The sequence below is a fragment of the Myotis daubentonii genome, chromosome 4, assembly GCF_963259705.1.
Source record: "Myotis daubentonii chromosome 4, mMyoDau2.1, whole genome shotgun sequence".
In the NCBI taxonomy this organism is placed as follows: Eukaryota; Metazoa; Chordata; class Mammalia; order Chiroptera; family Vespertilionidae; genus Myotis; species Myotis daubentonii.
In genome coordinates, this window is record NC_081843.1 from 83006311 (window position 1) to 83028887 (window position 22577).

The window sequence follows — 22577 nt, forward strand, 5'->3', positions numbered from 1 at the left end:
TCTGCTAATTGATAAATTATTTAACTTTGCCTAAAGTATTAGCATAATTTTGTATAATGTACATTTTAATTAGCAAGTAAAAGTAAACTTATGTACATGAAAATCTATTAAATCCTTACTGGGTGTTTAATAAAAAGATTGATTAAAAATGCAGCTATGTTTTGCTTTGTGAGTGGTGAATTTTTTAAAAGTATTATTACGAACTATTTAAAATGCACTTTATTTTTACTGTTCCATCTCTCCTGTGAGCTTTTATAACACAGAATTTTTAATAATACACGATGTTGATTTGTGTTGTATCCATTGTTTTTTCCTCAATTACATCATCAGCTTCATAGATTGTTTCATTTGTTGAATTTGATGCTGCGTTTGAATTGGGGGTTTTGATTTTCCTATTTGAGTTGCCTGCAAATACACAAAACAAAATGAAATAATTAATGGGAAATTATGTCATGAAACTTGACTTTGTAACAGTTTTGCTTGACAACATATATTTTGTAGCAATATTGAAAATACGATGTCCTGAAAACACTATTTGGATACATGAGAACTGAATCCCTTCAAAGTTCTTTTTGAGCGTTTTCTCCTGAAAGTCACATAAGGGAAATGTTCAGTAACAGAAGTCGGTTTTTATTTCCATGCTTACCTTTCTCCACGCTTCTTTGAAGATAACTACACATTTGAAGAGAAGGTAACGATTTCTGAATTGTTGAACAAAAGTGTGGCTGTCCCTATTCTTGAAGTGAACAAAACTATACTGAAGTCAATCATCATAATTTGCAGCACTTTAAGGCTTTGCCATCAAAGTCGATTTAGATGTAATTTTAAAAAAGAACACACTTGTGCCACAATCTCATTCACTCATGTAAATATGAGTCCAGAATGTACAAGGATAGAGAACTTTTTGGTGGCAAAATAATGTTCTACCTCTAAACATCCAGGCATAATGTTTCAACCATTTGATTTGTAAAAGCTAATTTGCGGAAGGCACATTTTCTGACTTGGCAAGTAGCCCTCTGCCCAAATAAGCAAGTAAAGCTGTTTAAAGTAAACATAGGAGGGAAAGCTGGCATGAAAATTGGGTGAAATGTAAGTTCTTGATTGTTATTTGCAAAGTAGACTTTTAAAATATATTTGCTTCAAATTTAAGTACAATTAAATACTTTAGTAGAATATATTCTAAATGAGGGCCCTTGAAATTATTTTCCTCCTATAATATCTGAAAAACAATGTTTGTGGTTTATTTTTCATTTGTTTAGTATTATTTTTTACTCTCCTGTATCATAGCAGATAAAGCTAAAAGATCCAAGTTTCATATTATCTGCGTAGCATTTGCATCTCATGTAAGCATGTCCTTTAAACATCTAAAATTTGAATATTTTATTGGAATTCCAGGAAATCTGAAAACTAATGTGTAATTCAAGTCCTTCATGTTTCCGAAGCTTTTCATTTAATTAAATTCATAACATTTTAATCAGGGTTGCAAGGTGTTTTTGTCTACCTTGTCACCGTTTTTGTTCTCTTTTTATGATGAATAAGCTCAGGAAGTTATTTCCCAACTTAGTTTGAGGTTCTCTCTAAGTCTTCAACATTCTGACATCTCTAATTTCCATTATGTTTTTTTCTGTCAACAACTCAAGGGGTTTATCTAACCTGTCTACAGCCCTCTGAGACCTAGAGACTCACAAAGTACCTTTCAATTACTATAGATTTTTCTCACCAAGGACTTGTGCGGTCCCCTTCCTTCACCCCTGACTCATTATTTCCTTGGCTACTGCCTGGATTCCTCTAACCAGTGTAGGTACAGAGATCTTTTCTTAGATTGGCCTCTTAAGGTAAGGCAGTTTCCCCAACAAGCAATTCGCTCCACGAACAAGAAAAGATTTGTTATAAATATCATACTGACACTATTTGAAACAGGAGCTTTGATGAGCATGTTACCATCCCCAATGTTCTCTTCCTGCAGCTGACTGCATCCCTTTGGAAGAATTTTTTTTTAATATATTTTTATTGATTTCAGAAAGGAAAGGAGAAGGAGAGACAGAAACATCAATGGTGAGAGAGGATCATTGACTGGCTGCCTCCTGCACTCCCCACACTGGGGATCGAGCCTCCAACCCAGGCATATGCCCCGAACAGGATAGAACTTCAACCTCCTGGTTCATACTTTGAAGTTCAACCACTGAGCCACTCTGGCCAGGCCCCTTTAGGAGAATTTTAAAAGAGAAAGAAGGAACTGTCTCAACCACCTCAGCTTTTCCTAAGGTGGTTGAGACAGTTCCTTTTTTTGCTTTAAGAAACAAAACCTAATTTTTTAACCAACAAAATAGGGGTAAAACCAACTGCCTCTTTTGGGTCAAAAAATTACAATATGGATTCGATTTAAAGTAAGAAATCTATAATTCCATTGAGCTTCCAAGGGATTTGTTACACATAAAGCAGTTTTTCTTATCTAATGCCTCTTTTTTTTTTTAACCTGAGTACAGATTGCAAAAAAAAGATCCATGTGCTTTCCCTGGTTGACATTAGTTGCTTTCTGCTGCTGGCTTCCCTTTTTTTTTTAATCTGGTTATCATATGTAAATCTCAATCTTCCTTTAATCCTATACTTCTCAGACTGGCATTTAAATTAAAATTTTAATCTTTACCAACATTTAAATTCATTTAATCAAACAAATAGAATTCATTTAAATCAAATTCATCAATCTACCTATCCTCGTTCACAGTCTAGGCCAGGGGTGGGCAAACTTTTTGACTCGAGGGCCACAATGGGTTCTTAAACTGGACCGGAGGGCCGGAACAAAAGCATGGATGGAGTGTTTGTGTGAACTAATATAAATTCAAAGTAAACATCTACACTAATAAAAGAAAAAAATGGTAATTGGCGTACGACGATACCCTTTTCATTGGCTAATCAGGGCTATATGCAAATTAACTGCCAACAAGATGGCGGTTAATTTGCATATGTAGGCACAATGCAGGGAGGCGAAAGGGAAAGCAGGAAGAAGCCCCCTGCCACTGACAGTGATCGGAAACCCAGGGGGAACCAAGAGCCCTGGGGCTGCCTTTGCCCTGCCCCCCAGCCATGATCGGAGAATCAGGCGCCTTTGCCACCCTGGCCAGTGATAGCAGGAAGTAGGGGTGGAGCCAGCGATGGGAGCTGGGCACGGTCGAAGCTGGCAGTCTCGGGAGCTAGGGGCCCCTTGCCTGGGCCTAAAGCGGAGCCCACGATCACGGGGCCACTGCAGCTGTGGGTCCCCGCTGCCCGAGCCGGACGCCTCAGCCAGAGGCCTCAGGCCTGGTCAAGGGGCCGATCCGGTGATTGGTGATCGGAGGGTGATGAGGGTCAACTCCTCTGGCCGAGGCATCAGGCCTGGGTGGGGAGCTGAGCCGGGGATGGGGGGATATGATGGTCCCCTTGCCCAGGCCTAAAGCCTGGGTCAGAGGCGTCAGGCTTGGGCGGGGGGTGGAGCAAGCGATCAGAGGGAGATGGGGGTCCCCTGCCCAGGCATGATTCCTGGGCCAGAGGCCTCAGGCCTGGGCGGGGGCCAGAGCCAGTGATCGGGGGGAGATGGGGGTCCCCTGTCCAAGCCTGACACCTCTGGTGGAGGCGTCAGGCCTGGGCAAGGGGCCGATCAGGCGATCGGAGGGTGATGGGGGTCTACGCCTCTGGCCGAGGCATCAGGCCTGGGCAAGGGGCAGAGCCAGCAATCGGAGGGGTCTGGGGGTCCCCTGCCCAGGCCTGATGCCTGGGCCAGAGGCATCAGGCCTGTGCTGGGGGCAGAACCAGTGATGGGGGAAAATGAGGGTCCCCTGCCCAGGCCTGACGCCTCTGTCAGAGGCGTCAGGCCTGGGCAAGGGTCCGATCCTGCGATTGGAGGGTGATGGGGGTCAACGCCTGAGGGCTCCCAGTATGTGAGAGGGGGCAGGCTGGGCCGAGGGACACTCCCCCCCCCCCACCCAGTACACGAATTTCGTGCACCGGGCCCCTAGTCATTACATAAAAGGGTACGGTCTTTTTTTTTTTTTTTTTTTTTTTTTTAGTTTTATTCATTTCAAACGGGCCGAATCCGGCCCGCAGGCCATAGTTTGCCCACGGCTGGTCTAGGCCAATATATTTTTGCTGATAAGATTGAAATTTTGTATTCATTTTCAGAACAATTCCTCAGGGATCCACTTATCCTATAAACTCTTCTGTGAACACTGCTTACTAAAATTAAATTTATTGGGGTAACCATTGGTCAATAAATACATTATATAAATTTTCAGGTATACAATTCTATAATACACCTTCTATACATTGCATTGTGTGCTCACCACCCAAAGTCTAGTCCTTTCTGTCACCTTATATTTAACCATCTTTCCTCTTCCCACCTTCCCCTCTGGTAACACCATACTGTTGTCTGTGTCTATGAGTTTATTGCTTTCTGTTTTATACCCTACCTATGAGTGAAATCATATTGTTCTTATCCTTTTCAATGTGACTTATTTCACTTAGCATGATACTAGTACTTGAGAGTTCAGGATCCATCTATGTTGTCCCAAGTGGCAGTGCTTCATCCTTTCTTATGGCTGAGTAGTATTCCATTTTATATATGTACCACAGCTTTGTATCCAGTATCCATCGAGGATTGGTTGATTAGGTTGTTTCCATGTATTGCCTACCATGAATAATGCTGCAGTGAACATAGGGGTACATATCCTACACTGAGTGGCCAGATTATTATGACCACCCCATCAGTACTTCATTGACACTTCCAAAATTACTGAATATTGAAAACTTCCTAAGAAAATACTCTCAAGGTTTTATTAGTATTATTTGCATAACTAATTCACTTCCTTGTACTGATGGGGTGGTCATAATAATCTGGCCACTCAGTGTATAGCTTTACAAATAAATATTTTCAAATTTTGAGGGTAGATATTCAGAAGAGGGGTTGCTGAGTCATATGGTAACTTTATTCTTAATTTTTTTTTTTTTGAGGAACCTCCATACTATTTTCCATAATGGCTGTACCAATTTACATTGCCACCAGCCGTGTATAAGGTTCCTTTTTCTCTACAGCCTCTCCAACATTTATTTCTTGTCTTATTGATAATAGCCATTCCAATAAGTGTGAGTTAATATCTCGTGGTTTTGATTTGTGTTTCCCTTATAGGTAGTGAAGTTGAGCATTTTAAAATATATCTGTTGGTCATCTGTATGTCTTCATGGGAAAAGTGTCTTTCTAGTTCTCTGCCCATTTTTTAATTGGTTTGTTTTTTGGTGTTGTTGTTGAGTTGTATGAGTTCTTTATATATTTTGGATATTAGACCTTTATTGGAGGTATCGTTTGCAAATATCTTCTCCCATTCAGTTGGTTGCCTTTATGTTTCATTGATGATTTCTTTTGCTGTGCAGAAGCTTTTTAGTTTGATGTAGTCCCATTCATTTATTTTTGCCTTTAGGAGCAAGTTCACATAAACCTCTCTGAGACCAAGGTCCATAAGTTTAGTACCTATGTTTTCCTGTATGTATTTTTTCCTTTTTCTATTAATCCTCACACAAGGATATTTTTTCCTTTGGTTTTTAGAGAGAGTGGAAGGGAGGGACTGAGGGAGGGGTAGAGAGAGAGAAAGAAAGAGAAAAATTGATGTGAGAGAGGCACATCAATTGGTTGCCTCTTGCACGCACCACAGCCAGGGCTGGGGATCAAACTTGCAACCCAGGTATGTGCACTTGATGGGGTTCGTACCATGACCCTCCAGTTTGCAGGCTGATGCTCTAACCACTGAGAACATGGCCAGGACTCTCCTATGTATTTTATTATTTATGTACAATACTCTTGCCTGCCATTTTTTTAAAAAAAAAAAATGCTGGGACCTCTGCCAATCTTCATCTCCTATCTCTCTGGCAGAATTATAATTAAACTTTTCTGCCATTGTCTGCCTAGCTCCTAGCTTCTGTGTACCATTCGGCAGGCCTACAACAGCTTCTAACTACTAATCAGCTGGCTCACTTTATTATTTAGCAAAAAATCTACATATCCCACTCATCCCACTGTACCTTCTAGTGGAAACAAGCAATCTTAGATTTTCACCTAAAAGGGGTTTTTTTGCAAGAAGACATTTTCCTCTCAAGTTTAATATGAGGCACAGGGCTGGATCTGAAGTAAATGGTGAAGAGCAATACTATAGACCTCTCCCCTCTTACTGCCCTGCCTTCCCTTAAGGATATATAGGGTTATCTCCGATGAGCCATAGTTAAAAATTCATTGTGAAAGTTTAAATCCTAAGCTTGCATTTTTGCTTTGTCCATTTGTCAATGAGTAAAGGCAATTCTATCCAGAAATGTTTTCCTACCCTATTTTTTCCACAATTGGTTTTTCTTTTCTTTACATTTTGTGCATTGTTAATCTTTCCCACCCATTGATGGTTAACATAACTAACAAAGGAATTTAACTGATACTTTAAGTCCTTTCAATGAATTTTCACACGGAGAGACTGGCTTCTATTTTGCTTATTGTTTCCAACATCAACCAGGATTGTTTAACACTGTGCCCTGAGGAGGACTCAGGGATGCTAAATGTAGCCATAGACTGCTGAGCAATTTGGTTTTCTGCATTCTAGGAACAAAAACAGCCATAGGAAATTCCAGACTCATTATTTTAAGTAGAAAATTCTCTTTAGGAGACACAAGTGGCCTCTTCTGTTATTAAGTTCAAATTAGTCCATCCTCTACTAAGATCTCAGTGAATTCTTAAAGCCCTTCTAAATACAATAGTATTACGAAATAATCTGGCAGCCTAATTAATGAGTTCTAAGCAGTGCTTTGTTGGAGTGGTGTTAAACCTACTAAGAAAAATAGCTCCCCAAATTATCTGTAAATTGAGAAAAAAATACCACTTGATTTTTAAAATCTTGACTGTGTGATTTATAAATTTATTTGGAAATCTGACCCTTACAAGAGTAGCCAGGAAATTTTGAAAAAGAAGCATAATGGAGAGAAGAGAAAGTCTTGCCTAATAAAATATTAAACTATAGAGCTATAATAATTTTAAAAGTATATTACTGGTTTAAGAACAAACAGACTGATAAATTTGACAGAACAGAAAATCTAAAAACAAATCCCTGTTTATATAAAAATTTAGTTTATGACAAAGATGATATTTTATATTGGCAAAAGAAATATGGCTTTTTCAATACATTGGCTCATTATTTGCAAAATAAAAATGAAAGCAGATCCCTACCTCACACTTTACACCAAAGTTAAAAATTCCTGGCTTATTGAAGATTTAAATGTTAAAAACAAATGAATCAATGTATTATATGAAACTAAAGGGAGAAATCACAAAAGGTGAAACAAATTAAAAAGTTGTCACTTACAAAATTAAAAAGGAAATAACTATAAAAATATTTGCAATATATATGAAAAAGAGTTTAGTTATTGTAAGGAAAGTTCTTATAAAACAATGAAAAAAGAATACTGCCATGGAAAATGTGTATTAGATATGAGCAACGACATGCCACTAAAAAATAATGACAAATAAACATTAAAATATCCACTCTCCTAATTAGATAAAATCAAAACACTACATTATTTCTCTCAATGAAATTAGTAGAACATATCTTCTGAAATAATACCCATGAAATAGTATTTTTCTGGTGGGCCATTAGCAGCTTGTATCCAAAGCCTTTAATATGTGCCCATCCTTTTGCTCAACAACTTCACTCCCAGGGATCTGTGCTAAGAAAAACGCTTAAATGTTCATTGCATGTATGTAATGGGGGTGGGAGCGGGGGCGGGCAATGGAAGCTAGTTCAAAGTCAGTAATTTAATAAAATATGGTATATCCAGACTTCGGTTTCTAAACACCATTCACAACTAAAATGCACCAGGGTTTTGGAGAAATGTCAGGTTCCTGGGATGGAACAGGGAGAGTACAGAACACCCTGGAACATCTTGTGATGGAAGGCAAAAAAGCGCTTTAAAAATGATGAACACTTTTCAAAAAGGACACCGGACCATGTATAAAGTGACTCCCATGGGTCAAATCTGAAACAATTCGAGGATCAAAATGAATAACTGTAGCAATAGGATACTTTATGATAAGAACTCTGAGTTCATACTGATCTTAATAAATGAACAGGTAAATAAATAGGGAAGAATGGAAAGTAGAATTCCTGTAATTAAATAACAACTAATAGATGTAGAAGGAATGGTGAAGTTAGAAAATCACCATTTTACACCCATTATAATAATAATCCTGAAATTATTCTGAAATTCTGAATGAAAAAAATATAATTAATAGCAATTAATGGGTGGGTTGTCAGTTTGAGGAGGAACAGGATATTTTCATAATTTCAAAGTACCTGCCAACCAATGACTTAGTAATGACAAAGGCAAAAATAGTGACTTTACAATGGATTAATCTAGCAAATACAGCCTTAACCAAAGAATCCAAGGTAACGTCACCAGTAATGGAACAAACCAATATAGTGTGTGCTTCCTGTTATGGTGCCCTGAGCATATAACATCTATGGTATTCTTGTCAAAAATGTATAATCTCTCTCCAATCATGAGAAAACATCAGACAAATTAAAATTGAGGGACACTGTACAAAATAATTGGCTTTTATGTTTCAAAAATGTCAAGGTCATGAAAGATAAAGAAAGACTGAAGATTGAAGGAGACTAAAGAAATATGACAACTAATTACAAGATGTAATTCTGAGACAAGAAAAATAGCTATTAAGGATATTGGCAAATTTTGAATATGAACTACAGATTTGATAATATTCCTGTATCAATGTTATATTTCCTGGCTTTGATAAATTTACTGTAATTATGTAAAAACCATTCTTGTTCTTAGGAAATGCACACTGAAATATTTATGGTTAAAAGATAGGATATCTGAAAATTATTTTCAAATTGTTCAGAAAATATATATCAAGAAAAATATATATCAAGAATGAAAACAATGAGGCAAAATATTAAGTTAGTAAATCTGAGAAAAGGTATATAGCTTTCTCTATAATTTTTTGGTAACTTTTCTGGAATGTGAAATTATATCAAAATAAAAAAATAGCCTGGCTGGTATGGCTCAATGATTGAGCATCGACCCCAGAACCAAGAGTTCACTGGTTCGATTCCTGGTCAGGGCACATGCCTGGGTTATGGGCTTGACCCCCAGTAGGGGGCATGCAGGAGGCAGCTGATCAATGATTCTCTCTCACCATTGATGTTTTATCTTTCTCCCTCTCCCTTCCTCTCTGAAATCAATAGAAAAAATAAATTAATAAATATCATAGTACTCCATCATGGTAATAAAATGTAACCATTAAAAATTAAAAATTATGGCAAAGGTATTTATTTATTGGCAAACAAAGATATTGAAATTATTCAGTGAAAAAAAAAAAAGCACGTTATTATAAGACTCACCCCCTCCCCATTTTGTTATATATGTCTATAGATGCAAAGAAAAAAAATCCAGGGATATTCACTATTGTTTAATATCTATTATCTTTATATGGTGGGATCATGGATGTCATTTATTTGTTTGTTTCTCTATATTTTCCAATTTTCCTACAATTAAAGAGAAGTGAGTTGTTGTTTTTGTTTTTAACTCAGGAGTAAGGGTGTCCTCTAAAAAGAAGAAATAGATCATTCTGAGCCAGTCTAAGTCCTATTTTGCTCACAGGCAGAATAAATGATTATATGATCTTCAATTTGCTTTCTTTCTCAGTACTCCAAATGTAATTTACGTTTTTCTCCTAGACAACTGTGTCTTACTGCTGATTTGTTTGTCCTTTTCATTTACATCACCTGCCTGGACAAAAGAAATCACCAAATACAGGCTTGGAGTTGTCTATTATTCCCATACAGCTATATTATTTATGTGTACCAGGCACCCCTGCTAATATCTGCCTTCTAATTTTCATCAAAAACTCTGTTTCTCAGAACGCTTCTCCTCTATTCTCCACCCCACTCCACAGCTGCAGGGTGTCGATGGGCACTCAAAATCACAGGGTGAATATGCTGTCAGTCCTGGAGCATCAATTTCACTCATATCTGAAAATAAGATATTATTAGAGTAAAGCCAGCCCTGACATTATACAGTCAAAGAGAAAATTCCCATAAACTAAAAACTAACGTGGGTAACTTCAAACAATTAAAAGCTCATAAGGCTTAAGGCAGGCCTTTCCACTCTAGCTCTTGCTTTTCTGGAAGCATAAGTTCCTCTCTTACTGACCTTCAAGGATTCACCAATGGAAAAGTTTGAGAAGCAGGGATCTAAGACTCTCGCCCCTTTCGTTGCTCCTCTACTAGCTACTAATTCATATGTTTTCAAATGAGGCTTCACCCTCAGGAGTGTCTACTCAGAAAAATGCCCTTCCCACAGCCATCTTCTGCTCAGAGCTGTACATCTTATACAGTATGACTTACAAGCTGTGCTATTCTTTTAAATGTTGGCATTTGAAACATGCATAACTCAAAATACAAAAGTTAAAAAGGAAGAAATGGTTATGGCCACAATTTAAAGGCTAATCAATTGCTTAGAAATAGGATCTCTACACAAAGTGAGCCCTGGAGGTAGCCTAGTTAAACACTATGGTCACTGCCAGAGACCAGCTTCTTTCAGGATCAATTCAAAATGTATAAAGCCTTAAACTATATACACTGAAGAAAAAATGAAACCCAATAGAATAAAGATACAGAAAGGAAAAATCTTGGCAAAATTATTTAAGATTAAACTATTTTAAACTTGCTGTCATTTAGAGAGACAAAAAAAAAAAAAAATCCAGTGCAGTGCCCTAAGTCAGTTTTAGTGTGTACACAAAAGTACATTTCCTTTAAGGCCATGCAAATTGCTTGTAATGAAAACAGTTTCAATTAAAAAAATTAATTTAAAATAATGGGAGAGAGTAACCAAAGAACATATATGCTTAGATGCGTAACCTCTGGACACAGGTAATAATGTGAGGAAGGCCTAGGGTGAGGTGGGGGTTGGGTAGTGGGGGCTAAAGGAATGGGTATGGGGGACACCTATCTGTACTCTCAACAAATAAATACATGAATGAGTGAGTGAGTGAATGAATGAATGAATGGAGGCTGGAGATCCAAGACGGTGATGAATCAGGTGGAAGTTACACTCACCTCCCAGGACCAAACTGGAATTACAACTAAAGTACAGAAAGATCATCCTGAATAACCAAGTGAAGACCAGCTGGAGAGAAATCTATAACCAAGGACTTGCAGAGGAGGCCTCATCAAGGCTAGTAGGAAGTGTGGAGGCACAAGAAGGCTGGCCAGACTCCCAGGGATGGCAACTGAAGTTCTGGAGGAATAGCTCAGCTGTGGGGATCCCCCCCCCCCAGAAGCCTGGGGTCTAGACCCCAAGGCTGTTTCCGCAGCCCAAAGCACCAGAACTGGAAAAGGTGACTACATAAAATCTGACTGTGAAAAGCAGAGGGATTTCTGTCTGCCTCTTAAAGGGCCAATACACAACATTTTGTTTGCAGCCATTCACACTGGGCTTCAGGACTAGAGCTACATGAAGAGAGTCTGGGGTTGGTGGCTCTGGGGTGAGAGCTGTGAGGTCAGTCACCAGTATCCCTGTGCTGAGTCATTCCCCTACCCTGCAGAAGCCATCTTTCTCAGGCAGAGCATTCCCCTCTATGCAGCATCAGCCTGGGGGGGGGGGGGGGGGAGCAACAGTCCCACCCATTGGGAATCCAAGTTGTCCCACCTTGTGGAGCTTAAGTCCTGCTGAGGAGTACAGCCAAAGGATCTTTACGTGACGGAACCTAAGAGATGGCCTGCCGGCAGAGGCAGATCTCTGGGTGCTTTGAAACATTTCCTGACCTTCCCCTGGGCTCTGGTGCTAGTTAAAGCAGGCCTTGGTGCACAGCTTGTCCCTTTCCACAGGCACCAGGCCCAGTAGAAGGAGCCACAGCTGTGGATTGCTAACAGCTCCAAACAGGTTGCCCAGGGTCAGTCACAAACAGTGCCTGACATTGGTCTGCTCCAGAGTCTCTCCAGAGAGTCCCCAAACCAATACACCCAGTGGTCAGCTCCGGAAAACAACAGAGCAGGATCCAATAAGCTTCACAAGAAGCATTTCCACACGGAGTTCTCGGCAGGCACTAGACCATGCTGAGGCAAATGTCACTTCATGTGATCATTCCTGCACAGCAGCTTGCATGTTGTGTTGGGGGTTGAGTCTCACTGTCAGCCAGGCTGAGGGTTGGTCCCATGCACAAATGGGCCAATAGCAATCACGACTCAATTACAACAGGAAAGCCCACATAATGCATTCAAGGGACATTCTTAAAGCCCTGAGCTCAGGTGATTAGGGTGACTACGCCACTGGGTCCCACGGGTCACCTATTATACAGGGCCACCCTACCCAAACTGAGAGCCATAGCAGACCTACCTAATACAAAGAAACAAACAAAAAGAGGCAGCCAAAATGAGGAGACAAAGAAACAGGCCCCAAATGCGGGAACAAGAGAATTCTCCAGATGAAGAACTAAATAAAGTGAATATAAGCAATCTATCAGCTATAGAGTTCAGAGTAATGATTATAAGGATACTCAACAGCATTAAAAAGGACCAGTCATGCCTGGCCAGCATGGGCAGTAGACAACAGGGGAACAAGGATAGGAAAGGGAGCTATTTGTTTTAAAGTTTGCAGTTTTTACAAGCTCCCTATGTGATTCTCATGCGTAGTAAAACTTAAGAACTGGTACCTTACATTATCTAAGCAGTTGAGACAAAAATTGATTATGTGATCTGGTTATTTCATAATCACTAACCCACTGCTTCATTTTGCCTGTGGAGAAACAAGGGTTTAACCCATAAAAACCTGTCAAGTCTGCCATGCAATCTCCAAACTTCAGAAATTGCTTCAGAAAGAGGACTGCAAAGAGATACCCCTGCGAGAGCTCCCCACAGAGAAGGCAAGGAGAGCTTATGCAATCATGCAGCAACAGTGGACTGAAAGGTCACAGAGCATGTGCTCCATACTTATAAGCTTCAGGATTCAGCTAAAATAGAGCATATGAGCAGAGAATTTTCTAATTTTTTAAAACAACTCTCTAAATTTTCTTTTTAAATGGTAGTCAGCATGTGTGTCATGTTTTAAATATATATACGTATATTCTAAATTTTTATTAAAATACATTCTAAATATATGTCAAAATACAATTTATGATTACTACTTTTTTTAAAATCCTCACCCAAGGATATGTTTTTATTGATTTAGAGAGAGAGGAAGGGAGAGGGAGAAGGAGAAACATCGATATGAGAGAGACACATCAATTGGTTGCCTCCTGTATGCACCCCAAGCAGGATCAAACCCGCAACCTGGGTATATGCCCTCATTGGGAATCGAACCTGTGATCCTTCGGTGCACAGGACAATGCTCTAACCTACTGAGCAACTCTGGACCATAATTACTACTTTTTAAATACACTTGCAGAAATTTATATTCACAAAATATTAATAATTCTGAGTTTCTTAATGATAACAATTAGCATACAGGAGGCAACCAATTGATGTGTAGCACATCATAACTGAAATAACAATGAAACCCAGTTCCATGAACGACACATAAAAATGTCTTCCTACTTTATAGTCAGACTAAACACATCACTATATGTAACTAGTTCATAATCTACTCAAAAACAGGACTATCTTGTGTCTATTTTTCTGTTTCTTTTACATGCCTCTGAATTATTTTACACACCTCCTCCGAAGTCTGTACACCATAGGCGCACAAGGTAAATGCTTAGCTGGCCATTGACTAACCAATCTAGAGTAATGCAACAACGAGAATTCATTATCAGGTAGTCGTTTCTCTCTTTATGTGACTTCTGTGGCTCCATCAAAAACAAAATTTAAAAATTCCAAGAAGATAAAACTTTGTAACTGAGTCATACATATCTTAAAGTGGATTTATTGGATCAATGTATTATTTTTCACAAGAACATCTACATCCTGCTGCTATTTTCCCTCAGGCACAATTTCTCTAAGGTATTTCATCATTGAGGCCTAATTTAGCATGTATTTATACAAAGAAACATAATGAATTGAATTTTTAAAAAGCACTCATTAGCAGTATGATCTCTTACCCAGGTACAGGTTATTCTTTTCAACAGAGTACAGGTAATTGGCTACAAATAATGGGTACTAATTACCTTCTTGAGTGGAAGAAGTCTCTAGGTGTTGAAGTTTAAGGCCAGTGTCTAACCTTTGAGGCTTTGTATGCAGAAATAGATAGCAAAGGACACAGACGCTGATGACAAAGGCAAGTAAAACAAGGGCAGCAATTCCCAATCCAATCAGGGCACCGATGCTGAGGAAAACAGAGAAAACATTGTGAGTGTCACACAGACCAGTTTGCACAGGAACTAAAGAGGAGGTTTAAATACTGTTAGTTCTTGCTTCAGTTACTCATAATCAAATTATATTTTAGGATAAATAATAGTAGTATATGATTGCAATCTACGGCTCTGCTTTCTCTACCATGAAATGCTTACAATATTTTCTCTATACATATATCTTATCTAATAAAAGAGAAGCATGCAAATTGACCATACTTCCACTACATGCACAAGCCATGCCCATAAGCCACGCCCACCAGCCAATCAGGAGCGAGTATGCAAATAAACCCAATCAAGATGGCAGCAGCCACAGAACTGGAGCAAACAGGAGGCTTGGGTTGCCCCTGGCGATGGAGGAAGCCAAGCTTCCCACCTGCCCTGGCCGGCTGTGGACTCCGCTCAAGGCTCCAAAGTTTCAATTATAGAAAATAAATTAATCCCAGATACCTACTTCCAGCCACTGTGGCCTCCGCTCAAGGAGGGTCTGGGAGCCTGGGTTGCCCGGGGCCATGGCCAGCCTGCAAACAGCCCTCAGCCCCTCACCCAGGCTGGCTATGCCCCCCCAGCGGGGACCCTCACCCCATTGCGGCATGGCCAGCCTGCAAACCACCATAGGCCCTTCGTCCAGGCTGCCCCATTCCCCAAGGGAACCCCCACCCTGATCTGGGACACCCTTCAGGGCAAACTAGCCTGCCCCCACCCGTGCACCAGGCCTCTATACTAATAAAAGGGCTATATGCTAATTAGACTAGGAGACCTTCCAGATGTTCTTCTGGACAAAGCCATGGTAGCGGGGCCGAGGCAGAGGCGGTTAGAGGCCAAGAGGGGAGGGCAGTTGTGTGTGATCAGGCTGGTCAGGGGCAGAGCCATTGGGGGTAAGCAGACCAGCAGGGGGGCCAGTTGGGGGCAAGCAGGCCATCAGTGGGGGTCAGTTGGAGGTGATCAGGCCAGCAGGGGGGGCAATTCAGGGATGATCAGCCTGGCGGGGGGGGGGGGGGGGGCATTTGGGGGCAAGCAGGCCAGCAGGCAGAGTGGTTAGGGGCAATCAGGCAGGCAAGCAGGCAGGTGAGTGGTTAGGAGCCAGCAGTCCCGGATTGCGAGAGGGATGTCCGACTGCCAGTTTAGGCCCGATCCCTGTAAACCGGCAGTAGGACATCCTTCGAGGGGTCCCAGATTGGAGAGGGTTGAGGAACACCCTCTCCCCCATGCACAATTTTCATGCACCGGGCCATTAGTCTGTTAATATTAGTATAGAATATCATATGAATTCATATTATAGGTAAAAGGTTACATGATTCCCTAGAGATAGTTCAAAAACATCTCAATCATGACTCTGTTATTAATATATTCCAGAAGCAAAGATCAGGTTTACCAATAAAAGATGACTATAAAAACATTTGCTGCCCCCTGACTGGTTTGGCTCAGTGGATGGAGCATTGGCCTGCGGACTGAAGGGTCTCGGGTTCGATTCCGGTCAAGGGCATGTACCTTGGTTGCGGACCCATCCCCAGTACAGGGTGTGCAGGAAGCAGCTGATCTATGTCTCTCTATCATTGATGTTTCTGGCTCTCTATCCCTCTCCCTTCCTCTCTGTGTAAAAAAAAAAAAAAAAAAAAATATATATATATATATATATATATATATATATATATATATATATATATCAAACAAACAAACAAACAAACATTTGCCTCCACAGAAGTACTGAAACAAATGTTTGGAGATATGTGTGGGAGATATTGTTTACTATTATACAAAACCACAGCTATCACAAAAGAGGAGAAGAAGGTTTAAATAAAGGAAAGCAATAGTTATGAAATTTACATAAAGTTCCTGTTCAGTATGAGTTTTTCCTTTCTAAAAGAGCATAATACCAATGGCTTCTAGCATTAAGGAAGAAACCCTTGCACTTTCCTGTAAAAATAAAGTGTATATCTGATAATATTTGCTCTACACTAAATTTGTAATAATTCCTTTTGACACAATTATGTATAAGACTAATCAGATGAGAACTAACATAGTTTACATAAACCTGTGAACTTAATGCTTTTAAATGGGAGATGGAGCTTGAAGAAAAAGGACTGAAAGACTAATGCAAATATATGTACCTTCATGAACCATATGTATGTGTGGGTGTGTAAATACGTAATTAGATTTTAAGCTTCTCAAGGGCAGATACTTCTGTTGACTTTTCTATGGTGTTTTGCACAATTATTAAAAGTGTTTACATAATCCTTAGCTTGGAATAAATGTTCCATAAGTGGAAGTAAATAATAATTTACTGGTGATGGGTCTAGTTGTAGTAATTAAAAATTCATCATTATTGAAAAGTAATAACCTTTTCCTTCATTGTCTTCCTGGCTTGCCTGTAGGCTTCTGCTATTTCCCAGAGATTAGGGCCTTGACAAGTTTGACATGTACCACAAGGGAGGGAAGGGAGAATCTGAGTAGCGATGCTAGGTATGCCACTGCCTTGGGAGTAAGGAGAACAGAATTAAAAGTAAGGGGCTAAGCTCATCTAATTTAACCTTGTTTTCAGGAGATAAATCACCCCTGCAAGTTAGAGGCTGCCTCCTGAGCCACAGGCATGGAAATTCTTATGCTTGATTTATTCACGTCAGCCCACTTCCCCTAGCCTTGCACACAAGTGAAGAGTGAGTAATTCTGTGGCAAGAATTATAGTTATATAGTTACATTGGAGTTTGCACTCACTTGGTGCACTCCAAGGGGTAGACTCCTGGCTTTGGCAACTCCTCTTTCCTGCTTGTTTGCCCCAAAGATGACTTTTGTAGATTATACAGGTCAAGGAGGGTGAGCACTTTACACAGGTACATGGGAACATAACCCATTTCATTAATATTATCTGTTGCTCAAGGCAGCTGGGAGGCCAGACATCTGGCAAGATTCCTGAAGTGAGAGCCCGGTTATTAAAAAAATACAATCTCATAAAAAAAAACAAACCCCACATAATTTAGTCAATTTAAAAGTAAAATTGGCAACTTAGTTGAATTCAGCGTTCATATAGTGGGCTTTTAATGTACACAATTTTAAAAACCAGTCCACATGAAGAAAAACAAAAACAGAGTATGCTGTTTCTGCTTTCTATTTTGTTTTTTAAAATATATTTTTATTGATTTCAGAGAGGAAGGAAGAGGGAGAGATAGAAACATCAATGATGAGAGAGAATCATTGATTGGCTGACTCCTGCATGCCCCACACTGGGGATCAAGCCCACAGCCCTGGCCTATGCCCTGACCAGGAATTGAACCGTGACCTCCTGGTTCATAGGTCAGTGCTCAACCACTGAGCCAGGCCGGCTGGGCTCTATTTTCTGTTTTTTGTTTGTTTTTTAAAAATATATATCTTATTGATTTTTTACAGAGAGGAAGGGTGAGTGATAGAGAGTTAGATCCATTGATGAGAGGGAAACATTGATCAGCTGCCTCCTACACACTCCCTACTGGGGATGTGCCCATAACCAAGGTACATGCTCTTGACCGGAATTGAACCTGGGACCTTTGAGTCCGCAGGCTGTCACTCTAGCCACTGAACCAAACCTGTTAGGTCTCTATTATTTGTTTTAAAAAGAGGTCTTCCCAATCTTGACCCACTATTTCAATGTCACAGTTCTACTTTACAGAAATATTGCTCTTTGCATGCTAACCTAGATGGAGCTCTGGGAATCTCCTAAGATATTCATTTCAACACATACTTATTGAACTCATGCAAAGCCCTATGCAATAGGCATTATTTTCCTAGGTCCTGAAGAAGACTACCAAAGAGGTTAGGGATCTATAAGAGGAGAAAAGATGGAAGTGGGCTAGACCCAGAAAAGGGAGACTTATTCTTCCTTACAGCACCGTCTGGCAGTCCCTGAGAGAAGGTCTGCAGCTGTCATCATGGTAATGAGCAATTCTCCTACTCAGCAACTTTACTTACCTGGTAGTAGCTATACCTGTGCCTTTCTCCAGTAGCTGCAGAATCTCAGAACAAATGGTAGTGACTTCTGGAATATTTTTCACAACTGAACTATGTTAAATTAGGGGTTGAGTTCTCCAGTGTGTCCTCAGAGCTCAATAACTAACAAGACCCCCCAGGTTTAACGTTGCCAACTGAGGCCATCCGCTGGAAACATTTTTATAATTCCCAGGAACTGAGGTGCACTGTCCACTTTGTCAGTGCTGAACGAAGACCCCAGCAAACTGTTCAATCCTTTGTGCCCTCATAAACCTTAGGACAGGTTTCAACCTCTGCTGCTTGTCACTTTGCAGTGAGCCAGGCACTTTGCAGGCACTTTGGGGATTTAAGTCAAACAACTGAGTTTGCCTTATGACTTGTCAGTCTCTATTGCTACCATTATTAACATCTCCAAAGTCTCAGAGCTGGGTTATTACACTATTTTCCAAAAGGCCAAATAATATGCCAGTACCATATACAATGCTTCTCCAAATAATAAGGATAAGCTTTCATTATATTTTTGAGATTTTTGCCCCACTCTGATACATCACAATTTTGTTAGTTGAACTCATTGGTAAGTGGGCACTCCTTTGCATATTTTTTGAAGCTTGCAATACATTAAAAAATTATCTTACTGCTTCAGGAAATAACACTTAAAGTCATTTGCTGTAGATTTGGCATGCCTGTCAAATTCTGGATCATCCTAGGAGATTGAGAGAAATAATACAGGATGGGGCAAAAGTAGGTTTACAGTTGTTTGTATGGAAAATAATACAATTAATAAATAATAATACAAGAATATTCAAAACTGTAAACATATTTTTAATGAAATAAAATTGTACTTCTATGTTCAAAATGCTTATCTTTAAACTTAACTGAAATTTAAAATTATCTGTTTGCCAATAAAGTTAACATCCAAAACTGTTAAATTCAATATTGAGAGTTTATAACAAAAATGGAGATATATGTGGTCTTAGCTGATGTTTGAATAGTACTATATACACTATGCATCGGCATATATTATTTTTATCAGTTCATTCTCTCCCAAGACCTTGAAATACAAAAGTAGCCATTGCATTTTTTCCTATGTTCCAGTACAAGATTTCAGTTTCTAGAATTCATAAACTCAAAATTATTTACACAGATTTAGGGTTTTTTTCTTGTTCATGTCTGAAGAGCTTCTTTTTCTAAAAAAATTTACATTTTATAATCTTTCCCTTGAAATGGAATTTCCTGAGTTATATATGCATCTTATACATTCTTTGAAAGTTATTTTAAAATGTCATAAATCAGTCATATACATATAACCATAGCACACATCCTTGGTATTCACATCCTTTTCTTTTCTTAATCCTCACCTGAGGATGTGTTTTCACTGATTTTAGAGAAAAGGAGAGAGAGAAATGTAAGAGAGAAACATTGATGGGTTGCCTCCCATATACTCCCCTAGCAGGGATCGTATCCACAGCCTCCTGGTTTACAAGATGATGCTCCAACCAACTGAACCCCCTGGCCAGAGCCACATACTTCTTAAAGCAAAATTCCAATTTACTTGTGCTTGTATGTTTACATTACTTTAGCGCCTATGGTTAATTTTCAGTAAAACTCTATATAAAGATTTCTAAGATATTTAATAAACGAAGCAGAACAGTCATTATGAAAATATAAACTGCTATTATAACTTTTTATCTTTTATGTTTATGTGTTTTCTGTGAACCATGTAATTTCCTGTTCTTTATAGAAGTTGACAAATTTTTATCTTTGTAATCTCAACACTGCTGCTTTCCCAGCTTGGCATAATAGCGTGTCACAGATTTTCTGAACACACAATATTTACTGTGTGATAGCAGCTATAGCAGTGGAATCTGATAATGCTGGTGATAGTCATCATTTCCAGTTATTTCAAATGCAGGATGACCTCATTAGTTGCTTCCAAGAAATTTCCAGATTCTGCAGCTCTTCTTTACTCCTTCCAACTGAATACGATTTGACTTCACCGTTTTCTTTTACATGTAGATGAAGGTTGAAAAGTGGCATTCATAATGTAGCATTTTTGTCTATGGAAAGTGCAAGCTTTAACTGCCAATCAAAATCCTGTAGCTGTGCAGAGGAAATACCAACTATTTCCCCTGACAGGGAGTGCTTCATTTCATCTTTCATGCTTTTCAAGCATTTTATGATCGCTTCTTGATGAAATGAATCCAACTTATTCAATTGCTGAGATTTTTTATCAGATAAACTTTTATCAACTACAGCTTCTTCTTCTTTTTTTTTTTTTGGCTAGACTGAGATTATTTACTAAAACTATTGAAATACATACATAAACTATGCTTAACTGGCTACCAAGATATACATGCAGTTCTACTTCTGTTTTGTAAAAGAAGTTAGTAAATGTGCAGCAGTAATGGTACACATTTTTCTACAAAAGTTCCAAATGCTTAGACACATGACCCGTGACATGACACAGAGTTGGATACTGTGCCTCCCAGGTAGCCAATAGACATCGGACAAGGAATGCAAACAAAATATTTCAGTGAATCCCTGTGGAAGGATACACAGGCCAACACTTAGCCCTAAAACTTAGCGGTTCTGCTGGTCAGGTGATACAAAAGCTAGAAGATAGTCATCTGAAGTCTCCCAGGCCTCTCCCCCAACTGCAGCTTTGAAAAACTCGATAATATAGAACATGCATCCGTGCTGTGGAGTCCCAAACACTCTGATAATCCTGCTGGAGAGGATAAGTTGGGCCACAAATGCCATCAATTATTTTGTGAGGAAGCTGCAGGCCCAGAAGCTTCTGCAGTGACCACAAGGGTGTCCTCTCCTCCAATCCATCCCTGGCTGTAACCCTCCCCCCCATTCTCTCTCTCTCTCTCTCTCTCTCTCTCTCTCTCTCTCTCTCTCTCCCTTCCTCCCTCCCTCCTTCTCTCTCTCAGCAATTTAAGGTGGGTGGGAGTTCTTTCCTATAACCTTGACACCCTATTCATTCTCCAGGCCAAAGGAAGGAACCAAGTTCAAAGTGTGCAACCTTTGGAGTGGAAGGGGAGGAAAAGCGCTTCATAATTTAAAATATCCGCGTGAATACTAGTTGGAATGAGTAAAATTCCCATCGTAGGAAAAAGAGGCAAGAGAGGCCCCACCTCCCCACCTGAGAAAGCCTCTTCAGCAATGGCCACCCCGTTTAGAAAGAGGGTGTCCTGGGAAGGTTCTACAGAGTGTGAGATCATAGCACCTCAAACTGTACCTCTGTGGGTGTCCAGTTCGGTTCGGGGTGTGTCAGATTAAAGCCCAGTTGCTTGCTCGCGCGCGCGCACGTACGCGCCCATACCTTTTTGATAGTTTAAAGAATACAGCCAATTCTTTCTTACCTCCAAAGAGACTCAAAGTACTCTGATCCTTAGTTAATGCCTTAAAATTGGCTCCATAGGAGCCCCTTTCTGTTTAAGTGCACCAAATTAAAAAGAATTAAAACCTCCTTAAGTTATCTGCGTGTCCTGTCTCTGCCAGCCAGTCGAGTCGCCCGCCTGGGGTCCCAGGGCGGATTCCCGCCTCCGGCGGCCATAGCCCGACCCTCGCCCGAGGAGTGCCGCTCCCGGGGCATCTCCGAGCCGGCAGGGGGTCTCTCTGCGGAGCCCTCTCCGGTCTAGGAGGCTCCGTGTCCTTCCGGAGGGACCGCCCCGAGCGGGTGGTGGGGACGCGGGCGCCTTCCCTCCTCCCGAGGTGGCACTGCCCTTCGCCGTCGCTCCCCGGCCCGGCCCGCCAGCCACCTGCCCTGCCCACCTGAGGCTCCACATGTAGCTGTGCTTGTAGGGGAAGTAGCTGCCCGGCTCGCTGCAGCAGTACTTGAGGTCTGCGAAGCCGCAGCAGTAGCGGAGGGCGGCCGCCTCTCCGCGCCGCGGACACGGGAAGGGCTCCACGAAGCTGTGGTTGAGGCTGTAGTAGCCGGAGCACACCCGGCTCGCCTCGCCCATCGCCGCGGGCTGCGGGCAGGGCCACGCCGGTCCCCCGATCAGCCCTCGGGCCGCACGCGCTCCGCACCGCCAGCGCCCGCCGACCCCTTCCGCCGGCTCCCCTCTTCGGATCTGGTGTCTGGCTGCCGGGGGTTCAGCCTTCGCGCGCCTCCTCTGCTCTCCCTCCTCCCCCTGCGCACATGGTGTCTGGTCGCTGGACTCGCGCTGCTCCCTCTCACCACTGAGCGGTCGGTCCTTCCACCGGCCAGGTACCAGCCCTGCGCCTCCTGTCCCGCGCTCTCCAG

General features: G+C 40.8%; 1 protein-coding gene and 1 pseudogene across 1 annotated transcript; both read right to left on the reverse strand.

Annotated features, from left to right (window-relative positions):
• Position 1: 1 nt before the first annotated feature.
• SHISAL2B (shisa like 2B) lies at positions 2-22358 on the reverse strand. The gene is made up of 3 exons (XM_059694533.1): positions 22103-22358; positions 14180-14337; positions 2-405 (listed from the first exon to the last, which is right to left on the reverse strand). Exons 1-3 carry the CDS (start codon positions 22291-22293, stop codon positions 269-271), a joined length of 486 nt encoding a protein of 161 aa, XP_059550516.1. The 5' UTR covers positions 22294-22358; the 3' UTR covers positions 2-268.
• On the reverse strand, positions 20220-21182 carry LOC132232508 (COMM domain-containing protein 8-like; annotated as a pseudogene).
• Positions 22359-22577: the final 219 nt, after the last annotated feature.